Here is a 20,752-nt window from a genome sequence, read left to right as displayed (position 1 = left end):
CTGCACAAATGTGTCTCTTAGAAAATAGTGACATATTGAGGAGGAGTGTGCGTGGGTGTGTATGCTGTGGAGTGGTGTGTAGTGGATGAGGAGGCGGGGTGGGGGGTGGGGTGTGTGTGTGTGTGGGGGGGGGTGGTGGGAGGGGGGTGATAATTGGAGTTGGATATGTACACCGGGCATTGCTGTGGCTTCATGAAATATTCATGAGGCAGAAACGAGCCAAGATCCTCAGACTGATGGCAGCCAGATCACATGAGAGCTGATTCCATATGCATCAGGCTGCCTGACCTGCTGCGAGCCGGCCGCATGCATCACAATCAGCTGCGCGGAAGCTAACGCGCAGAGGCAGAATACACCGCCGCATCGTCCCAGATAACGTGCACGGATGTAGATTTAACGATAATGCCGAGCGGAGAGATAAACTCATGCGGTGCCTTTGATAGATGCTCCCAAAGCAGTAATACTCTCCTATGTGCTCAGCATTCATGAAAACATTGTACTGAACAGTCACCGTCACACACTCCGACGGATAAAAAGCACATTTTGGAGAAAAGCCATGAATATGTTAATTCTGTCTCGTAGCCTCCAGGAGAGACAGGTTTTATGGCTCTTTCACTTTCTGAATCAACACGTCGGAAATAGCTGTTGAATGTCAAATAAAAGTAAACTTTTGTCATTTACTTCACTGATATAAAACCTCATTTCAATAAATAGTTGGATAAGATAAGAAAATGTAATACAGCCTTTCCTTTTGAGGATTCACTGTCACAGTCTGCCGCTGCTGCTTTTTGTTTATTCATGATTTATGACTTTAAATGCCCAGAAAATCAAAACTTTAAATCAAATAAAGAAAAATTATGCTGATATGTTGCTGCGACAAAGTCAGTCTCAGTAGATCTACAATTAACCGAAGTACAATTATGTTCTGACTCAACAGCAGCAGTGAAAGGATGGTGATCAATCACAGTAAGAGCAGATAATTCAACCACTGACTGTCCAAATTACAAAGAAATGTGCTGATCTGTAGTTATTCATGGTTCCTGAAGTTTGAGTCCTAATGAGATTCTCTGAACTTTTCTCCAGTGACACCATCAAGCCAAACTGTGCACATGAACATAAATCTATAGTGCAGATCATCATGAAATGTGCTGATCTCATTCCCCAATAAATGAACCCATTAGATTTTCCTCTAGTGCCCCTTTCAGGACAAACGTTACATCTTTAGTTCACTACTGGTAAAACTCTAAAGGAAATTTCAAATCTCTACTGTGTTGTTCTGGCCTGAATCAGTGGATGAGTTGGTAAAAACCAAGCAAACCAAAATGCATCAGTAAAAGCCAGATGAGAACGTTCTCTCCTCTCATTGGTCAGGTGTGTCTGGGAAGAAGATCCTGAAGATGCTCTTATCTGCTCAAACATCAAGTCCAAGTCAGACCTCGATTCATCCTCCAGCTAGCTGCTAGCAGCTGTTAGCAGATGGAGGTCGGAGCACGTTCCCACCGTTAACGAGCCACTTCCTGTAAAGTGTTCCTGTTCCTGGTTGTTTTGGTCCACGTATGATTGCTGTGCTCACATCTGCACAAATGAATCGCACCAAGGAGGAAAACCATTCAACCAGACTGAACTACACAGGTCTGAAAATGCTCTAATAATTGATAAATCATTGATATGTTGTTTGTTGAGTCATGAACACTTTCACCCTGTGTAACGCTGCAGGATGTAATAAAACATGAAAAGTGGGAGTTTCATCGGTCATTGTTGTTCAGTTACATCAACTTTGATTTATGATTTATGGTTTGAGAATAAAACACCAAATTGGTCTGAATATTAGACGAGCCCTCATTTTCATACCTGCCAACACTCCCAATTTTCATTTGAGTCTCCCTATTTTTAAACCTTTCTCCCACTGTGCCCCTGATTGGTAATTACTCCTGTTAATCTCCTGATTTCATAGTGATACAAATCAAATGGGTGTTTCTCAGTTTCTGTGTGGGATTACGTGTCGTGGTGCCTTAACCAGCTCGCTGTGGTTGTGTAAAACATACCGGCGGTGGATGGGACACTGCGGGCAAAGCAGTTGAAAATATCACTTTTCTACATGTTTCTGCTTGTTGAACCGGTGGTTTGATTAAGTCTTTATTGACTTTTTACTCTCTACGGTTTTGTTGCACTCACAGTAATTGGAGTGTAGCTGTCATCAACTTGAGTAAAACGTATGTATGCATTTTCAAACACTGGCTTTTTGGAAAAAAAACTTTTTGAACTTGTTTTCATGAATTTCTTTCCTCTGTGGGACATTAACACGTTACACTCCTGCAGTTAAAACTGAGCTAACCAAACACTGTGGTGCTGACTGACTAGCCTAGCAACATTAATGCTACAAACAACCCAGAATGCAACACTCTGTGTAGCAGCTGCTGTTACACCAGAACATTTCAGTACTTTTTCTATCTTTGCATCTTTGACTCACCATTTCCTCTCTTCTTGGGCGATTTGGAAACTCTGCTCCTATTGGACGACGACACTCCGCTCTCGCTCATGGAGTCATGTGCTGACGAGGTGCTGCCGGTAGTCTCGCTGTCTCGGATCATGCTTTCATAGCCACTGCTTCCCCCGCTGTGGTAAAACAGGGCGGTGCGGCCCATGGCAGGGGGCAGCTCCCCGCTGAGGATACTACTGTTGTCACTGCCGTGCCCGCTGCTGTAGCGCTGCGGCCTGCGGGGGGCGGTAATCTTGCTGTAAGGGGATGGTATCGGTGTGTTGATTAGCGACCTGCTGACACCACTGGTCCCGCTGTCAGTACTGTCATTTCCTGACAGCCCCCTGCTGAGCTGCTTCCTTTGACTTCCAGCAGCTAGCTCGCTAACCCGGCTGTTCGCTGCCCGGCTGATGGCCTGCTTTGTTCCCATGATAGTGCCTCTTCCTGACTTGACTCCTGTGGCGGGGCGAGCAGGGGATTTACCAGTTGTAAGTAGGCCAGTGTTGCGTCCAGCTGCATTATCAGGAGGTTTTAGAGAGGAGCTCAGGCTCTTGGAACTGCTGGTAGACAGCGTTCGAACCTTTGACCCGCCAGAAACTGCAGCTCGCGAGCTGCTGCCGCCTTTTACCTGCAGCAGTTTGGATGTAGTTGCAAAGACACCAGGAGAAACTTGGGAAGAAGAAGCAGGTGTTGAGGTGGAGGCTGGAACTCCAAGTTTTGGCACTGACCTGTTGGATCTGTTGTTACCTCCCAAGCTAGCACCGCTGTTCTCCTGGGACAGGACAGGCTTGGACCCGACAGAAGTTTGGCTGTCACATCTCTCCAGAGACATCAGACTCCCGTAGAACCTAGAGGAGTCTGTTTTGGCCCCTCGTGTCTTTAGACTCGAGGACGTCCTGGCAGAGCCATGGTCAGTTTTTAAACTAGATGTCTTGTGGCTGAATGAATCTGCGCGGAGCCTGTTGAATTCTTCCTCTGAGGTTGATGTTTTTGGGGATGAAGACTTTCCAGTGTCACTGCTTGTTTTTAAGGCACTTGGAAATAGCGCAGTCCTTGTCTTTTGTTCTTGGCTTGACTGTTTGGCAGGTGGAGCAGGAGGAGAGATGCTTCCAGATCCAGACTTGGAGATCATGCTACTCTTCTGCCCATTTGACTTTTTTCCCAAGGATGAAAACCTCAGGGTACCTGTCGCTGAGGTGGCTTCATGACTCCATTTCGATTCGGAGCTCTGGGGAATGGAAACAGTTCCCAGAGTCGTAGCCCCACGTGTGAGTCGTGGAAGCTTGATAAGAGTATCTCCTCTTCTGCTGCTGGACTTCTCACAGCCGTCAACCACCCTCTGAGCTGAAGATGACACTTGTGCCTTTGGTGGCCGCGGTACACTGTTACTGTTCCCTCCAGGCCTCTTGGAGGAAATGTTTACACCACTTCTTGGTGGTTTACCTGTAGAGAGAAACTCGACCTCTCTGGGATCAAAGTGACTGCTTCCCTGAAGCAAAAAGTCATCATGTCTGCCTTCCTGTCTGCTGCAACCCACAGCTGCAGATGAGGTAGGCTTGGTTTTCCTGGGAAGACTGGAATGGGTGGCGTGATGGGGAATGTGGGCTGACACTGAAGTGTTCAGAGTATTGGCTCTCAGCTTGGAGCCTTTTGGTGAGGCTTTGGTTGATTCAGGGAAGGGAGGGCACTTGGTAAAAGATGGTTTGTTTGGGGTAGCAGGGTCACTGTCCAGCTCTGAGAAACAGACACCGCTGTCATTCAGGGAGCTCTTGACACGTTGCTGCAGAAACGGCTCTCGATGAAATACACTTGGCGACGTCAGTGTCGATGTATTCTCTGATGCCATGTTTTTGTCCCTCAAGTAAAATCTGCCAGTTGAACGAGTGCTTTCACTTTCAGCTGACTCCACACTCACTTCACTTGACCATGAGCTAACAGTTGGGTGCTTGTTGCCATGTTGGGAAAACAACATTTCTTGGCAGCTGGCACCAACATCAGCACCGGATCCTTCGGCTCCATGTTGAGATGTGTAAGCATCATACTCATCGTTAATACTGCTGATGATGCTGACGGGGCGAGAGCCAGAAGCTAAAGCCTGCAGAGAGCAGTCGCTGTTGAAGCTGAGGATGTTGGAGGGTCGGCCGTTGTCTGGGATGAGGCCATGAGGAAGCTCCTCCACCACAGTGAACACAAGCTCGTCCTCCCCATTCAGCTCCACAGGCTGCTGCAGTGTGATGGTAGTTCTGAGGAAATCCCTGTCGAGGCATCTTCCTAACAGCGCCGTCCGGAGATTGTTGTCCTCCACAGGGCATCTGCTAGGGGACCCTGGCGGTTGCCCTTGCCTTTGTGCTTGTTGACTCATACCGACTGGGGGAGTCCTACGGATGACTTCCCCAGGCTGAGCTGCTGCCCTGTATGTCCTGGGTAAGGACGGTGAGGCAGACGGCTTGGGTACACCCCCTTTGAGGTAGACCTTCTCCCGCACCACAGGCTCTGAGTCCTGAGAAAAAGGCTTTACCACACATGGCTGAACGAGGGCGGCTGCAAGTTTCTCCCCATCTGCACTTGTCCGTTTGGAGGTGTCCATGCCACTGGCTGAGGGGAACTTGGATAGCTCCTGATGAGATTTATTTGTGCTTTCTGAGAACCTCTGGGAGGAGTTCTTATCAGGTTTGGGTGGAGATGTTGCCTCTGTGGGTTTAGTAGCTCCACTGGGAGTCCTGACAGCCGCTGCTTGTGCTGCTTTACCCTCTGTGCCGAACGTGGCCGGGCCCTCGCTGCCGTCGATGCAGTCGAGTCTCTCCTGCAGCTCTGCAAACGTGTTGCACTTAAAATGATCGCCATCGGACCTGGGCGCATCTTTGACCCGCTTTTTGTTCAGGGAGGGGATGATGGGAATGAAGGAAGGAGGCCCCTCGTTGTCGCTCAGCTCTCGGTCTGAGATGGCCGTCCCTCCAGGCCCGATGTAGATGACGGTGTCGCAGGAGTGTTCGCTGCTGGACGAGTAGTCGGGATCACTGGAGAGCAGCAGGGGTGTGTCTGGGTCGAGGGCCACCGTCCGAGGGTGGAAGGGTCGAAGGTGTGGGGGTCGACGGGTCGGGCCCTCCTCGCAGGAACTCTCCCCTCCAGATGAGCTGGAGGCGTACTGCTGATGGGAGAGAAACGACACACGATTAACATACTGAAGAGACGCAGCGATCAATCTGAAGACAAATCCATTTCTGCAGCCTCCTGGAGCGACACAGTGCGAGGTTTAAAGCGCTCACGGCGGGCTGTATAAAGTTAATTTCAATGAGATGTAGGAGCTTGTAACTCGTGTTTCCATATGACTTTTTCAATCTATAAAATATAAAAACAGACTGTCAATCTGCCAAATGAAAGTGAAAGACGATCTCATCTCACCACAGAGGCTACCGTCCCCCGAAGGAGCACTGATATTGATTATATGTCGTATCATGGTAGAATAACCTCGCTGAATTACGACTGTGTGGCTTCCTGACATGATCGCCCAGTTTTACATTATAGATTTAAATGTTTTACTGTCACTAGTCTCAGGACATCAGTTAAAACCTTTATGACTCCCGTAGAATGAAAAAGGTCTATATGGTTCAATATTTAATTAATAACATTTAGAAGTACTAATATTCCCTTTATATTTGTCCTTAAGTAGCTTAGACATAATAAAATAAATTCAACACTGTAAAAAATCACCTATATTTTTATCAGCTTGTTCAAGAGAAAACAAATCCAACCAAAGGCATCATTTTCTAAAACATTTCTGCTCCATTGCATCAAATGTCCCCATAATTCAGCCAGACATCCTGTATCTGGTGTCTCATCACTACCAACATCTCATAAAAATGTAAAGTTCTTCATTTCAAGAAAAGGACATCACATCACACTGAGTCCCATTGTTTGGCCTTTTTTTTTTACCCATATTTTATATTTATACAATACAAAAACTCAAAAACACAAAACAAAAACAGTCTAATTCAGTTTTCTTTCAAATAATTTCCATGTGTAAATATTTTGGGTTTTGCTTCCTCAATACAGCATCATATGATATTTATGAAAAAATTATTCCCATTTTAAAGTTTTATGTGTTTTAATGTGCAGACAGTAAGGATGGACAACTGAACTCAAACAGGAACCTTTACAGCATCAAAAATATATTCAAGTTTAATGTTGTTGGGACTTAATTATCATAAAACTAATCTGGGACTTTAAATGAGGAACATTAAAAGTGTCTTATTGGGATTTATTGGTAAATAAATCACCAAACCGACTCAGTTCAGCTGATAAATATAATCTGTGAACAATAATCTGGAGACTACGAAGCGAAGCACCTTGGACTTCTTCTTCCTCATGCGGTGGATGCGGGAGGCCAGCTGCACCGTGGTCAGCGTCTCCATGTAGTTGGCCGGGGAGTCGGAGATGTGGGCGATCATGGTGGTTCGACAGTTGATGTTGCCCAGAGATTCACTGAGGAGCATGGTGAGCTTACTGTCCCTGAATAATACATCAAGAAACCCCTCGTTAAAAAAAAAAAAGACGCACCACAGGCCCGAGAAACTCCCCCGTAGGATCCCAGAAACCATTCATTACACCACGCAACAGTCGGGCACAGACGGGCAAAAAGGAATAAAAAGATCTATCATTTCACATTAATGAAGCCCGACTTTGAACTACTCACCACGTGTGATCTGTAGTCAGAATTGAGTGAAATGTCCATGAAACCCTTACTCTGGAAAGATCTGGAGAACAGCTTTAATGATAACATACCGAATTTAAATACTACAATCTCAGCTTTTTCTTTTTTAACCAAGATCCAACCTCTTCCTGATCCAAGTATTATTAATAAAAAATCCACATTTTGATACTTTTGGTTCATACAAACATGACAACAACTTCCACTGATTTGGAAGGAAGGATATGTATTTTAAATGAAGTGTCCTGTATTATCAACTGTCCTGTTCTTCAATGTAAAACCAAAGTTCTCTGGGAAACACAAGACCAGTCAAAGGTTTGGACTCACTTATTCAAGTGACTGGAACTGTACTTCCATTAAAGTGTTGCATGTTGCAGTCACTGTTGTTTGGTTTATATCTCTTGTTTTGTTGCTCTGGAAATTTTTACATGTCGTTTTGTAAAAACTGCCCATTCCTACTGCATAATATTTGTATTCTGGTCTTATTTTTATCCCGTTTCTTTGGGAGTTTTTCTTTAATCTAATCGAGGGTTTAAGCACAGAGGACGCTGTATTGCTCTACAGATTGTAAAGCCTCCTGAGGCTAATTTGTGATCTGTGATATTGGGCTATATAAATAAAAAATTACATGACTTGAACTGACTGTTAACTCAGTTTCAAGGAAGCTACTGCATCTCGGCGTTATAGGAGAGAACAGGTGGATGGAAACGTACCAACAGCTTCAAACCCAGAACGAGACAGAACAGCGGAGTCCAACAAAATACCAAAAATACAGCCCTGAATATGAAGTTAGAGCTCGTTTGCATCACAAACACCCAGAGAGCTGAATATACATGTCAATTAGCATTACAAAGTGATTTATTCATCAGTCTAATCAACCGTTTGGGACGACTGAAAACACATTAAAAATACATTAAATTCAGACGTCATCCTCTCGCTCTTCTTCTTCTCTCGCAGGGATCTTTTGTCCCATCTGTTGTTTGGGGGAACCGTGACCTTTGACCTTCATTAACACGTGCCCAGAGTGGTGTGAGCGCGTACCTGTATGGGACGTGCTTGGCGCCGTTGGCGAGGGCGAGGATGACGTTTCCCAGCGCGGACAGAGACAGACACTGACCACCGCCTCCCTCTCTGGTCCTGCTGATGTTCATCTCACAGCTCCCCAAATCCAGGAGGTGGAGACGACTCCGACCGGACACTGACAGACGGAGAGACGACAAACAATACATCATGCTTATCTGCTCATTAGTGCTCAGACGGTCAGCTGCTTAAATAGCCGGTCGATTCATTGATTGGTTTATAGATAGAAAAAGTAAACAATGGCTATTTTAATTGATTTGGTGCTGAAAGTCGTTTATCAAGTAGCGAACAGCTACTGTGCTTCTGCTTCTTCTCTTTATGAGATGAATAAAGTCTAATCTTGTACATACAGTATATGAAATATCTGCTGCGAGTTATTTATCTTCGCCTTCTTTAAATATGAAAAGAGGTCTGTGTACTCTGAGCTGCAGCTGAGACTTCACGCTCAAATCCCATCCAGTGATTCTGCTCGGTGGATTAACTGATTGTGTGAGTAAACAGGGTCAGAACTGAATAATATAACAAATAATACCAGCCTGGTCCAAAGCTTTCACAGGACATCACAGTCAGCAGAGACGAGGACCACAGTGCTGTTTAAAAAGTTATAAAAACCTTTATACAGTGACTCGTCTGTGACCTTATTTTGAAATCCCCAAAATTAAGCCCCGAGTCAAGACAAGTGATTCTGGAGTAAAGACAAAAAAGTCCAAAGACCTACTGTAGGTAAAGAATGGACCACCTGAAAAGACCTTTTCAGGTGGGACAAAGTTGGGACAAAGACAATTATTTTGAAAGTCCAAGATAACTCCCAAGTCGAGAAAAAAAAAAAGTCCCAATTTATGTCCCGAGTCCTGACAGATAAAGATCAGTCTGAGTCTGATATCTGCTCATTTAAACTGCCTTTTCATTCCATTAAGTCAGAGAAATGATGGTGGTTACAATCAACCGCCCACATCAGCAAGATTTAGAAACTGCTGAGTGCGGCTGAGTGTTCACTTTTATACCCGCCGGTCTGTAAACACTGCAGGACACAGAACCTTCAGGCCTCATTAGCCATGCAGATGTATTCCAGCCGTGGACGCAGCAGCAATGAAACACTAATAACTGTGGAAATGTGTCTGCTGCGACAGGCAGACGTGGGCAGAGACGGCGTTCACGTAGACGTTCTGCTTGTTAATGTTCTTGTCGAGCACGTCTGCAGCTTCCAGTGAAGCTAATTAGCAGCTATGTGTTTGGAAATGAATAGCAGAGGGGAAAAAAAGGGGAGCTAATCGCTAACGGAGCTGTCAGGTTTCACAGCTCCATGATTGCTAACAGTCAGTTTTATTCTCGTCAGGCGGGTCGGTGTCGACAACCTGCTGTTTCTTCATTAGGTGTTGTTGAACTGATGTTGACAGGTCTGTGGTTGTAACCTGGAGACGTTTGTGGAAGATCACCAGACTCAAATCAACCCTTCTCTCTCAGCTCCAAACCTACTGGTTCTTATTGAAGATCAAACACCTCAAATATATAGTTTCATTTTCAAACTGCAGGTTTACTGGAGTCAAAGCAGCCGACACAACTCGGAAACAAAGACTCACCAACCGGGTCCACTGGGAAGCTACGAAAAGTTTTAAAAAGTCTCAGTGATTTCCTAAAACAACTGGTTTTTATCAAACAAACAGGAGGAAATGTTGCGTTTGTTGGGGACTATTTTCAGCAGCGGATGAATCCACATTTGGTGCTCTGGTGGTGATGACGTGTGAGTGTGATGGAGTCAAAATAAACCAGTGTTCATGGTGATGAAGGAACATGTCACCCAGTCCAGCAGTGCAGCTCATGTATACATTATTATTATTATTATTATTATTATTATTATTATTATTTTACTTTTTTTAATATAGAATATCTTTGATGCTTTAAAACTATCAGGCATTTTACAAACAGCAGTTAATGTTAGTCAGTAAAATGCATTTTGTTCACAGATTTTAAACCAACACAAACAAAGAAACTGAATACGAATAAAACAGTTTCAGCTTGACGGTGCTGGATTTAATATCTAAGACATTATTGAATATGTTTCCATGTTGCTTCGTCTGTTTTTATTGACAGTAAGAATAACAGAATATCATCAGATGTATACTGGGTGCTCACGCTGAGCTCAAGTCGACTCAACTGAAGTGCAGCTGAGTCAGTTTACTCTCTGTGGGTCAGAACCGGCTCACATGTGGTTCTCTGCTGCCGCGATCGACCCGACTCAGCAGGACGCTTGGAAAATATCTGCTGGTGTCACGTCATGGATCTCAGCGATGAAACTGGTGAGTAAAATGTCAAAACTGACAAAACAAAACCCCCAAAATCACAATATTTAGTGATGTAAATAACGTCTGATCATTGTTATAACACTGACTTGCCGCCTTGTTGCTCTTGTCCAGTCTGTCCTGGTTGAGGTGCAGAGTGAACAGGAAGTGCGAGTTCTTCCGGGCCTCCTGGTCGCTCGGCGTTCGGCTGCTCCTCCTCGCTGCCAACGCGGCATCCAGGAAGAAGGCGGCTCGCTCGGCGCTGGTCGCCCGCAGCTCCGTCTGGTTCTGAAGCTGATGGAGAGAGAAAGATAACGAGAAAACAGGAAGAGCAGAAAGAACAGAGAAGAAAAACAAGATATAAATCATAAAATACAAGATAGAAGAGAAAAAAAACACTTCTGCTGATATTTAAACTGGTTTTCTTCAGTTTTCTTACAGAATCTCTGCTGGAATAAAGCAGAAGAAACATTATTCTGCAGGTGAGATTATGAAGATGTCTCATCTAGAGAAAAAAATTACATGACTAACCAGTTTCTGAGAGATAAAATAAGACAGAATGAGGTTTGATAAAGATGAAAAAGGATGTCTGTGTGAAGGAAAAGCAAAGTGTGGAGAAAGAAAGAGAAAGAAAATTAAAGTGAGGAGATAAAAAGTGGCAGACGGAACGAGCCGGGGGGAGATAAAGCAGACTGAATAAGGAGAAGAAGGAGGAAGGTCAGGACTAATTGGACGGTTGTGGACAGCGATGAAGTCTCCGGGGGTGAAGACGAGGTCAGAGAGGAGCGGTGAGGAGGAGACGATGAAGAGAGGAAGGAAACTCGTCAAGGTGACCCGATGATGTCATCTGCCCCGAAAAATGCAGACAGAATATTCAAACGTCCCGCTTTAATTTCATTTAATCCCTGTCTGGATACAAGTCATAAAAACTAAACCGACGATTTTTAGAGCTTCAAGGTAAACTCTGATTTTATTCCAGTGTTCATAAATCCCTAAATTATCTTTAATTATCTCTCTAAACATCCTGATGTGATATTTTGAAATCCATCCAACAGAGGATGTTTTAGATGACGTGTGACCCCGGGATTCCGTCTTCACTGCGGGGAAGCCTTCCGCCGTTTAAAGTCAGTTGCACTCCTACTACAGTAATTACAGCAGCCTAGTCAAAGCTGATAAAGACCCTTAAGGCTACCGTAATTACTGCAGTAGCAGAGCAACTAAACTGCCCAATTTTGTTAACTTGCTCAACTTTCGTCGATTTGGTCATTTTCCTTGATCTTCTACTGTGGTTAATTAGGCTACGTAGTTAAATGGTTTCTTTATTAATCTGTTTTAATTGCGTTTATTGTTGATATACGACCAGGAGTCTGCATGGGGTGTTTTATTTTGAAAATCGACCGGATGCTCAATGCTGTTTCTGTGTCTGACTTCCTGCCCGGCTCGATCTGCTCTGTGCTGCTCGACGCAGCTTCCTATCTTTAGCGCAGCAGAGCGGAGAGCCGCTTCTGGGACGCTTCTGAAACGTGCCGCAGGAAGTCGGAGAGGACATCTTCTCCTCGGCCTACCTGGGAGCCACAGACGGGGTCTTCTCGCAGGGACACGGCGGGGCCCGGGGCCTCCTGATGGCCCCCCGCCGAGGAGGAGGAGGAGAGTTCAGCCAGGAGGTCGGTCAGCGTCTCCTCCCGGCCGGAGATCTCTACTGCCGACACTCTGACGGAGAATCGAGCTCCGGCCTTCTCCCTCCGCTCCTCGATCACCTTAAACAGCCAGGAGATGGCGGTCGGAGCCACGCCCAGACTCTGGGTGGAGCAGTCTCGGCCAATCATGGTGTATGTCTTACCTGGAGAGGGCGGAGTCAAGGCAGCGGTAGTGTGACTTGTCAGAAAAACACAAAATAAACACAACATTGATGAATGTGGTGTGAGTTGCTAGGTTACCAAGGTTAGCGTGTCCAAAGCAGAAGATGCAGCCGTCAGCTCCGTTCACCACCGACTGGATGACCTCCGCCACCGTCCCCGAGCACACCTCAGCCTATCAGGAGGGAGATCCAGTTAGTATCGACCAATCACGTTAGAGCACGGTCACCTTACACACACTAGTGTATTTGTTCATGATGGTTTATGATGCTGAAGAACATAATTAACGATAAAACTTTACATCTATGATCCAAAACTTTAGTTTATGTTGGTTACATAACATTACGTTAATCTGAGTTGACATAATGTTGCGCATAACACCGTATGATACCTCAGGATATATAACACCGTATGATACCTCAGGATATATAACACCGTATGATACCTCAGGATATATAACATCATATGATACCTCAGGATATATAACACCATACGATACAGCAGGATATATAACACCGTACGATACCTCAGGATATATAACACCATGTGATACCTCAGGATATATAACACCATATGATACCTCAGGATATATAACACTGTACGATACAGCAGGATATATAACACCATGTGATACCTCAGGATATATAACACCATGTGATACCTCAGGATATATAACACCATATGATACCTCAGGATATATAACACTGTACGATACAGCAGGATATATAACACCATATGATACCTCAGGATATATAACACCGTATGATACCTCAGGATATATAACACCATATGATACCTCAGGATATATAACACCGTACGATACCTCAGGATATATAACACCATATGATACCTCAGGATATATAACACCATATGATACCTCAGGATATATAACACTGTATGATACCTCAGGATATATAACACCGTACGATACCTCAGGATATATAACACCGTACGATACCTCAGGATATATAACACCATATGATACCTCAGGATATATAACACCATATGATACCTCAGGATATATAACACCATATGATACCTCAGGATATATAACACCATATGATACCTCAGGATATATAACACCGTACGATACCTCAGGATATATAACACCATATGATACCTCAGGATATATAACACCATATGATACCTCAGGATATATAACACCGTACGATACCTCAGGATATATAACACTGTACGATACAGCAGGATATATAACACCATATGATACCTCAGGATATATAACACCGTATGATACTTCAGGATATATAACACCATATGATACCTCAGGATATATAACACCGTACGATACCTCAGGATATATAACACCGTACGATACCTCAGGATATATAACACCATATGATACCTCAGGATATATAACACCATATGATACCTCAGGATATATAACACCGTATGATACCTCAGGATATATAACACCATATGATACCTCAGGATATATAACACCATATGATACCTCAGGATATATAACACCGTACGATACCTCAGGATATATAACACCGTACGATACCTCAGGATATATAACACCGTATGATACCTCAGGATATATAACACCGTATGATACAGCAGGATATATAACACCGTACGATACCTCAGGATATATAACACCGTACGATACCTCAGGATATATAACACCATATGATACCTCAGGATATATAACACCGTACGATACCTCAGGATATATAACACCATATGATACCTCAGGATATATAACACTGTATGATACCTCAGGATATATAACACCATATGATACCTCAGGATATATAACACCGTACGATACCTCAGGATATATAACACCATATGATACTTCAGGACTTTGTCACAGAGAGTCTGAATGTAAACTGATGACGACTGTAAGTGTGATTTATCGTGAACAGTGTGAACGCTGCAGGAGTCCGTTTCACTTCTCTCAACCTGTGTCATTTTTTATAAATCCAACTGTTTCCATCTGCTGCTTCAGTCTGCATCTCGCTGACGTTTCCCCGCCGCAGCAGAGGTCTGCAGCATTGCATCACCTCAACTCTGACAGATAACTACATCACACACACACACACACACACACACACACACACACACACACTCACACACACACACACACACACACACACACACACACAAACACACACACACACACATAGACACACACACACACACACACACACATACACACACACACACACACACACACACACACACACATAGATCTGCATCTCCTGCTGTCATTGGTCTCCGGGGAAAAACAAAATGCTGCAGAGGTGTTTCCTCTGTGATGAAAAGATCAAACGTCACATTTCTAAACGTGTTCTGTTGATCTCAGATTGGAGAAGTGATTGATCTGTATGAGCTATTGATCGTTTCTGATGTCTTTTCCTCAGTTTTCACTCTTTATTTGGAGGCTTTTATCTGAGTCACTACGTGTCATATGTTGTTATTTTCAGGAGAAGTCGGGTTTCATTTGCATTTGACTGTCTGTGTTAATGCTGAGAGGAGATAATGTGTTGACATTTCTTCAGTGAACATCGAGAGAGAAGATTCAGATCTACGACTGCTGACATTAATCCTGGAACTGACAGTGAAGTTAACTCGATAATCTACATTAGCTTTTGTATTTTATTACATTTCTTATACATTTTTTAGTCTTGTCATCATGATGAAGCACTTTTTACTGGGTACATGTACGATATCTCTCTGCTGCCTGTCGTCGTGTTCATCTATGTATTTAATTTATGAATTCAGTGAATCTTTTACCTTGTTATCTTTGTATGATCTGTTCTAGTAGAGGTTTGTCTGATGGCTGCATGCTCTCACAGTCCCAGACAAATTACCCTTTGTGGTCAATAAAGTTTATCTTATCTTATCTAAATGTGTGTCTGCATGTTTGCGGTTTGTCAGCTGCTTTGTTGCTGCTTCTGGTCTCATTTGTTGATGAAAAATGTCAAAAATTTGGTCATAATTCATATTTTCAAACGTTTTTATCTAGTTTTAGTCTCGTTTTGTTGAGAAAAAAGGGTCTTCGACAAACATTTTTCATCATAGTTTCAGTTTTTGTTGTATCACTGCACCTTTATCAATAAGGTAGGACAGCCTGTGTGGAACCTGAGAGGTAAAACTCAGGGCAAAGCTCACTGCTGCTCATTAAAGCTCATTATTGAGAACACAGTAATAACAGAAGGTGACTCAGATCAGCTGATTCTATCAATGTTCAGTCAGAATTCACTAACAAAAAATCCACCAAACGTTATACTTTGAAGAAAATGTGAACATGATCATTTTGAGGCAAAATCTGAAATTATAAGACAAGTTTTTACTTGATATTTATCCTTGATGGATCATCAAATATGTGAATCAGGTGATAAAAGTGAAACGTCTGTGCCTCCTGTCTGTCGTGTGAAGGACGTCTCGTCTCACCTGTGAGGCGTCTTGCGAGAAGACGGCGTCGAAGGTGAAGGTCTTGGGGGCGGAGGTGGAGGATCTCCTCTGGACTCCGCCGGCCGACGTCTCGCTGAGGCTGAGCTGCTTCTTCCTGCCGTCCACTTTGATGAAGGACATGGACTCGGACGACTCGCCGCTGTTGACCGAACAGATCCGGACCATCACTCGGACCTGGAGACAGACAGGAAGTCCACACATCGTACAGGAAGGAGGATAAATGTGAGGGACGTTACTAGACTTCAAAATACTCCAAAGAAACAGGAAGTCATTGTATATTTGTTCTGCTGGACTAAAATCAATATGAAATAAAGTTTATGAAGCTCTGAGCAGCAGCAGCTCGTGTATCTCGGCGCTGAGCCATCTGTTGGTGTTGTGTCATGTGACAGCTGTAAGTGACTCCGGTGGGTTTTTATTGGTCCGTCACAGAGCTGCTGAGTCGGTGCTCTGTGTCGGCGAGGAGGTCAAGTTCAAAGCCGATAACAATCTGAGACGCAGCAGATTTTAAATGATGTGTCGCCGCGAGCCGGCGGAGCGAATCATCAGCTCCTCAGTCACAGGAAGAGAGAAGCTTTTTAAAATAAATGTAAGACTGCTGAACTTTCAACTCCTGCAGCGTTTCATCCTGATACAAACTCAGTCTGAACTCTGAACAGACGTCGTTAACTGCTGCTGGTTCAGAAATAAAGAGCAGAAGAGATAAACTGATGTTTTCAATCAATTATTTTATCATTTCTCTATAATGATCCAACACTGTAGTTTTCTCTAAATCAAAGAAACATTAATGAAATATAATCATATTCTTTTGCTTTAAAATATATTTTTATATATTTATGACTTTTTCTCCTCAAATAACAAGAAGGAATCAAGGATCAAGAAAGAAAGGATGGAAATAATGAGAGAAAGGAAGAGAAATATCACAATCATTGTATTTATAGAGTGCTTTTCAATGTACTCAACGACTCTTTACACAGAAGAAGAAATAAAATCTATATAAAAGACACTTTAAGTAGATTAGAGACAGAAAGAAAGGATGAAAGAGGAGGAAGAGGAGGAGGAGGAGGAGGAGGAAGAGTCCAACAGTAAACTATGTGTGGAGGAAGCTGCTGCTCAGTCCATCAGTCTGTTTATGAGCGAATCACTGGGGGACGTTTCCACAGCTGTAAATACAAACTGCTTCAACTTTATGACCACAGTAAACTGTCTGAGAGAGACGAAGAGGAGGAGGAGGAGGAGGAGGAGGAGGAGGAGGAGGAGAAGTGTCTCCCGCTCTCACATGTTCCAGTCATAAGATGAGGAGCTGATGAAGCTTCATTTAGTTACTGTGATCTATAAAACCCTGTGTTCTCAGTCAGTGTGTTACTGTGTTTGTGTTTGTGGTTCAATCATAGAAATGTGTGACTGCTGCTGTGTCGACTGTATCGGTTTAATCTAGGGATGCACAATATCAGATTTTTTGCCGATATCCGGTATGCCGATTTTTCTAACTCATTGTTGCCGATACCGATATATGAACATATTTTTTCCAGCTGGCTGAGGAGACTATTATACATGCAAACATAGATTATACTAATTATGATCTAGAAAGACAATATATGAAGGAAGAACTGAGGAAGACTGGAGTTCAGGAGCTCAGCATTAAAACTTTAATGAACCTGCCAAGTGGGAGCAGCAGCAGAGTTTTCATTGAGTTTATTAGACAGACAGGATTAATGTGTAGGATTTAATCTTCACTTACGCTGCTTTACAGCTGCTCCTTCTCCCATGATTGAAACATGCTGCTGTTGGACCTGGAGGTTGTGATTCCACAGTTTGGCCACTATGTTTCTGGAGACTTGCTGAACACACAAGTGAACTGAAGAGCGAGTCTGTTGCTCCGCCCACCTTCTCTGGTGGACCAACCGCATGGCGGGAAAGTCGCCACCGACACTCAGTTTGTAATAATCATAAACACTACAAATGTAAGAACTTTCATCAGCGGGCCAAAGGATCGACGGTGACCTAACAGACATTTATCTAAATGAATCTTCAGCTCTTCAGTGTTGCAACTTTAAATGTTCATTAACTTGTTGAGCTTCAAGACTTTTTCTGTATTAAACAGGATCTGAACACAAACACTTTCATATTGCTTTAGTTTATATTATATAATATATATTTTACTGCAACATCAGACATTTAGTTCTCTCTGAACATTTCACTCATACATTTAGTATTAACATTTTTACATTAACATGTTCTCATGATGTTGAGAGGAAACGTGTTAAATTTCCACCAAAACATATTTACTGTTTCAGTTTAGTCGAATATGAACATAATTATTATTATAATTCTAGGAGACTGAGTTGTTTGATGGAGTTCTGAATGTTTTTCCTCTTTCAGCCATAAAACAAGTCGATGAAACAAAGAAACATTTGTGACGTTTCATCAGAAGCTTCAGTGTTTCTCATCCCGTCCATCAGAGTCATCATGTGACCCCGCCCACAGCCACTGACTCCGCCCACAGCTACGTCCGCATCCCGCCCTCAGCGTCACAGCTGATCTGAACACTGATAACTGAAACAACAGGACATCATCTTACCTTCCCCATCCCCGGCGTGTCCTTGACCTTTGACCCGGCCCGTAGGAGGCATGGCGGGATGGCGGGCGGGGAGAGCTGCAGGGCCCCGCTGAACCCTCCGGTGTAGAGCAGGAGCCCCGGGGCCTCGCCGGGTGAGGAGGGGGGGCCCGGCTGAGACTTCTTCCTGCGGGACAGACTGAGCTTCTGAGCCGCCCTGAAGACACAAAACATCACGGCGTCAAAAACATCTTCTCAACATCTCAGGACGTCAAAAACATCTCAGGACGTCAAGAATAAAGAACAACGTCAGATTATTAAGATGATATTAAAGGGAAAGTTTGTAAGTTTATAATTGCTTTTAAATAATAGTAGGTATAATTTATTATATGACATGCAGGTGTCATCAGTTAAGGCTTCGTATGCAGTAATTAGTGAAGTTAAATACTGTGATTAGTAACGATGGATCATTTGTTCTTTGTTTGAGGCAAAATTTCATCAGTTTGGCTGATAAATTAATTTTGTAATAATAACATGTTCATATATTAATAATCATATTATTTGTTTATTGTTTGTTTGAGAACCAAATAAACCAACTTGTCCTAATAGTCCTTCAAATGTGGGAACATTAAAGGAGCAGTTCAACTAAGAAACAGAGACTGTTGCATCAGTACAGATATGAACTCATTTCACCTGTAAATAACAGATAAATAACATGTTTACATGTCAACACTGCGGTGGTTTATCAGTTAATCCAAACATGTTTTCAACAGAATCTGTTGTTTTAGTTCATATTTATTTTCTGTGTTTAGACGTATCATTTATTATCAGCTTTTTATTTATTAATTGGTTGACATAAATGAGGCTGCTGATGAGTCTGTGTTAGTTTGTGTTTATATGTTTGTTGTCTGACTCGTGTATTTTTTGTTGTTGTTATGAGGATTAATAAAGTAAATCTGTCTATTTATCATAGTGAGAAGTTTCTTAATGTTTCGTCTATTTAAATAATAAAAACGTTGAGTTTTAAATGTGCAGAAAAGATCTTGAAGTGTTTGATAAAAGCAGAATATGAAGAAAAGAAGAAGAAGAAGAAGAAGAAGAAGAAGAAGAAGGAGGAGGAGGAGGAGGAGGAGGGTCGGATCAATGGGAGGTTGACGAGGCTCAACCTCAGATCTGACATCATTAAAGAGAAGAAGAAGAAGAAGAAGAGTCTCCCTGCACTCCTCCTCCTCCTCCTCCTCCTCTTCATCCCTCCATCGTCCTCACTGAGTCCAATCAGAGAGCAGAGCGTGTAATTACAGCTTCCATGAAGGACAGAAGAGAGCCGCCGCTGGGAATTCACTCCGAGAGAGAAGAAGAAGAAGACGGAGAGTTTAACAGCCGCGGTGACGTTCACCATCAACAAACTCACAAACTGCAGCGCTGCAAGGTCACTGTGTGTGTGTGTGTGTGTGTGTGTGTGTGTGTGTCAGTGTGTGTGTGTGTGTGTGTGTGTGTGTGTGTGTGTGTGTGTGTGTCTGTGTGTGTGTGTGTGTGTGTCTGTGTGTGTCTGTGTGTGTGTGTGTGTGTGTGTGTCTGTGTGTGTCTGTGTGTGTGTGTGTGTGTGTGTGTGTATGTGTGTGTGTGTGTGTGTGTGTCCAGGTTGATTTCTTTCAACCACAAACACACCTTCAAAACCTCAACACAGCAGGGCTGCGACTAATCATTATTTTCATTATCCGTTAGTTGTTTGGTCCATAAAATGTCTGAAGACGACGTCATCAATGTTTTGTTTTGTCCACAACACAAAGATCTTCAGTTTACTGTCAAAGAAACCAGAAAATATTCACATTTAAGAGGCTGGAATCAGAGAATTTAGACGTTTTTCTTAAAAAAAAAAGACTCCAAATGATTAATAAAGTATCAAAATCGTTGGCAACTAATTGATTAATTGACTAATCATTGCAGCTTCGATCCAGTGTGTTCTGGGTTTGTCTCGTGGTCTCCGTCACCACTAAAGGGAAGCACCCGTCCCCATCAGATCAGATCTATTAATAGACCTGATAGTTTCCCCCCCAGTGGTCACTCGCAGTACTGCAGCAACCAAATCCCCACAAACCTCCGTTATAAAAGAGACGTCTGTCAAACTGTTGACACCTTCAACTACAAACAAGCTCAATTATGACTCTTTGTATTATGAATTTTTACTCCATTAAGGTTTTATATTCATAAAACTTTTGTTTCCTTTTGTTCTGTCCTTCTCGTCTCAGTAGGTAATATTCCTCCTCTTCTTCCTCTCAGTGAACCACATCGCTCGCAGAAACCAGACACGTAAACCTGAGAAGCTCCTCGCTGCCCGACACTCAGGAAGTT

The 20,752-nt window shown here is 43.2% G+C and overlaps 1 protein-coding gene across 11 annotated transcripts in view; it reads right to left on the bottom strand.

The window, feature by feature from the left end:
• Positions 1-20,752, bottom strand: part of kif26aa (kinesin family member 26Aa) — a 75,617-nt gene that overhangs the window by 11,458 nt on the left and 43,407 nt on the right. For 6 of the 11 annotated variants that reach the window (XM_067572033.1, XM_067572034.1, XM_067572040.1 and 3 more), the window contains 8 exons: positions 18,425-18,617; positions 15,826-16,020; positions 12,484-12,577; positions 12,112-12,386; positions 10,657-10,840; positions 8,229-8,385; positions 6,826-6,988; positions 2,471-5,627 (listed from right to left, as the gene is read on the bottom strand). In XM_067572033.1, the coding sequence (XP_067428134.1) occupies positions 2,471-5,627; positions 6,826-6,988; positions 8,229-8,385; positions 10,657-10,840; positions 12,112-12,386; positions 12,484-12,577; positions 15,826-16,020; positions 18,425-18,617 (4,418 nt within the window). Of the gene's footprint in view, positions 1-152; positions 1,576-2,470; positions 5,628-6,825; positions 6,989-8,228; positions 8,386-10,656; positions 10,841-12,111; positions 12,387-12,483; positions 12,578-15,825; positions 16,021-18,424; positions 18,618-20,752 lie in introns of those variants that run through there. The other 5 variants (XM_067572042.1, XM_067572044.1, XM_067572038.1 and 2 more) reach the window with 2 other exon arrangements.

This window comes from Thunnus thynnus, chromosome 18 (genome assembly GCF_963924715.1).
Source record: "Thunnus thynnus chromosome 18, fThuThy2.1, whole genome shotgun sequence".
Classification (NCBI taxonomy): domain Eukaryota; kingdom Metazoa; phylum Chordata; class Actinopteri; order Scombriformes; family Scombridae; genus Thunnus; species Thunnus thynnus.
Note: the sequence above shows the minus strand (reverse complement) of the source record. Positions and strands in the feature narration are given on the sequence as shown.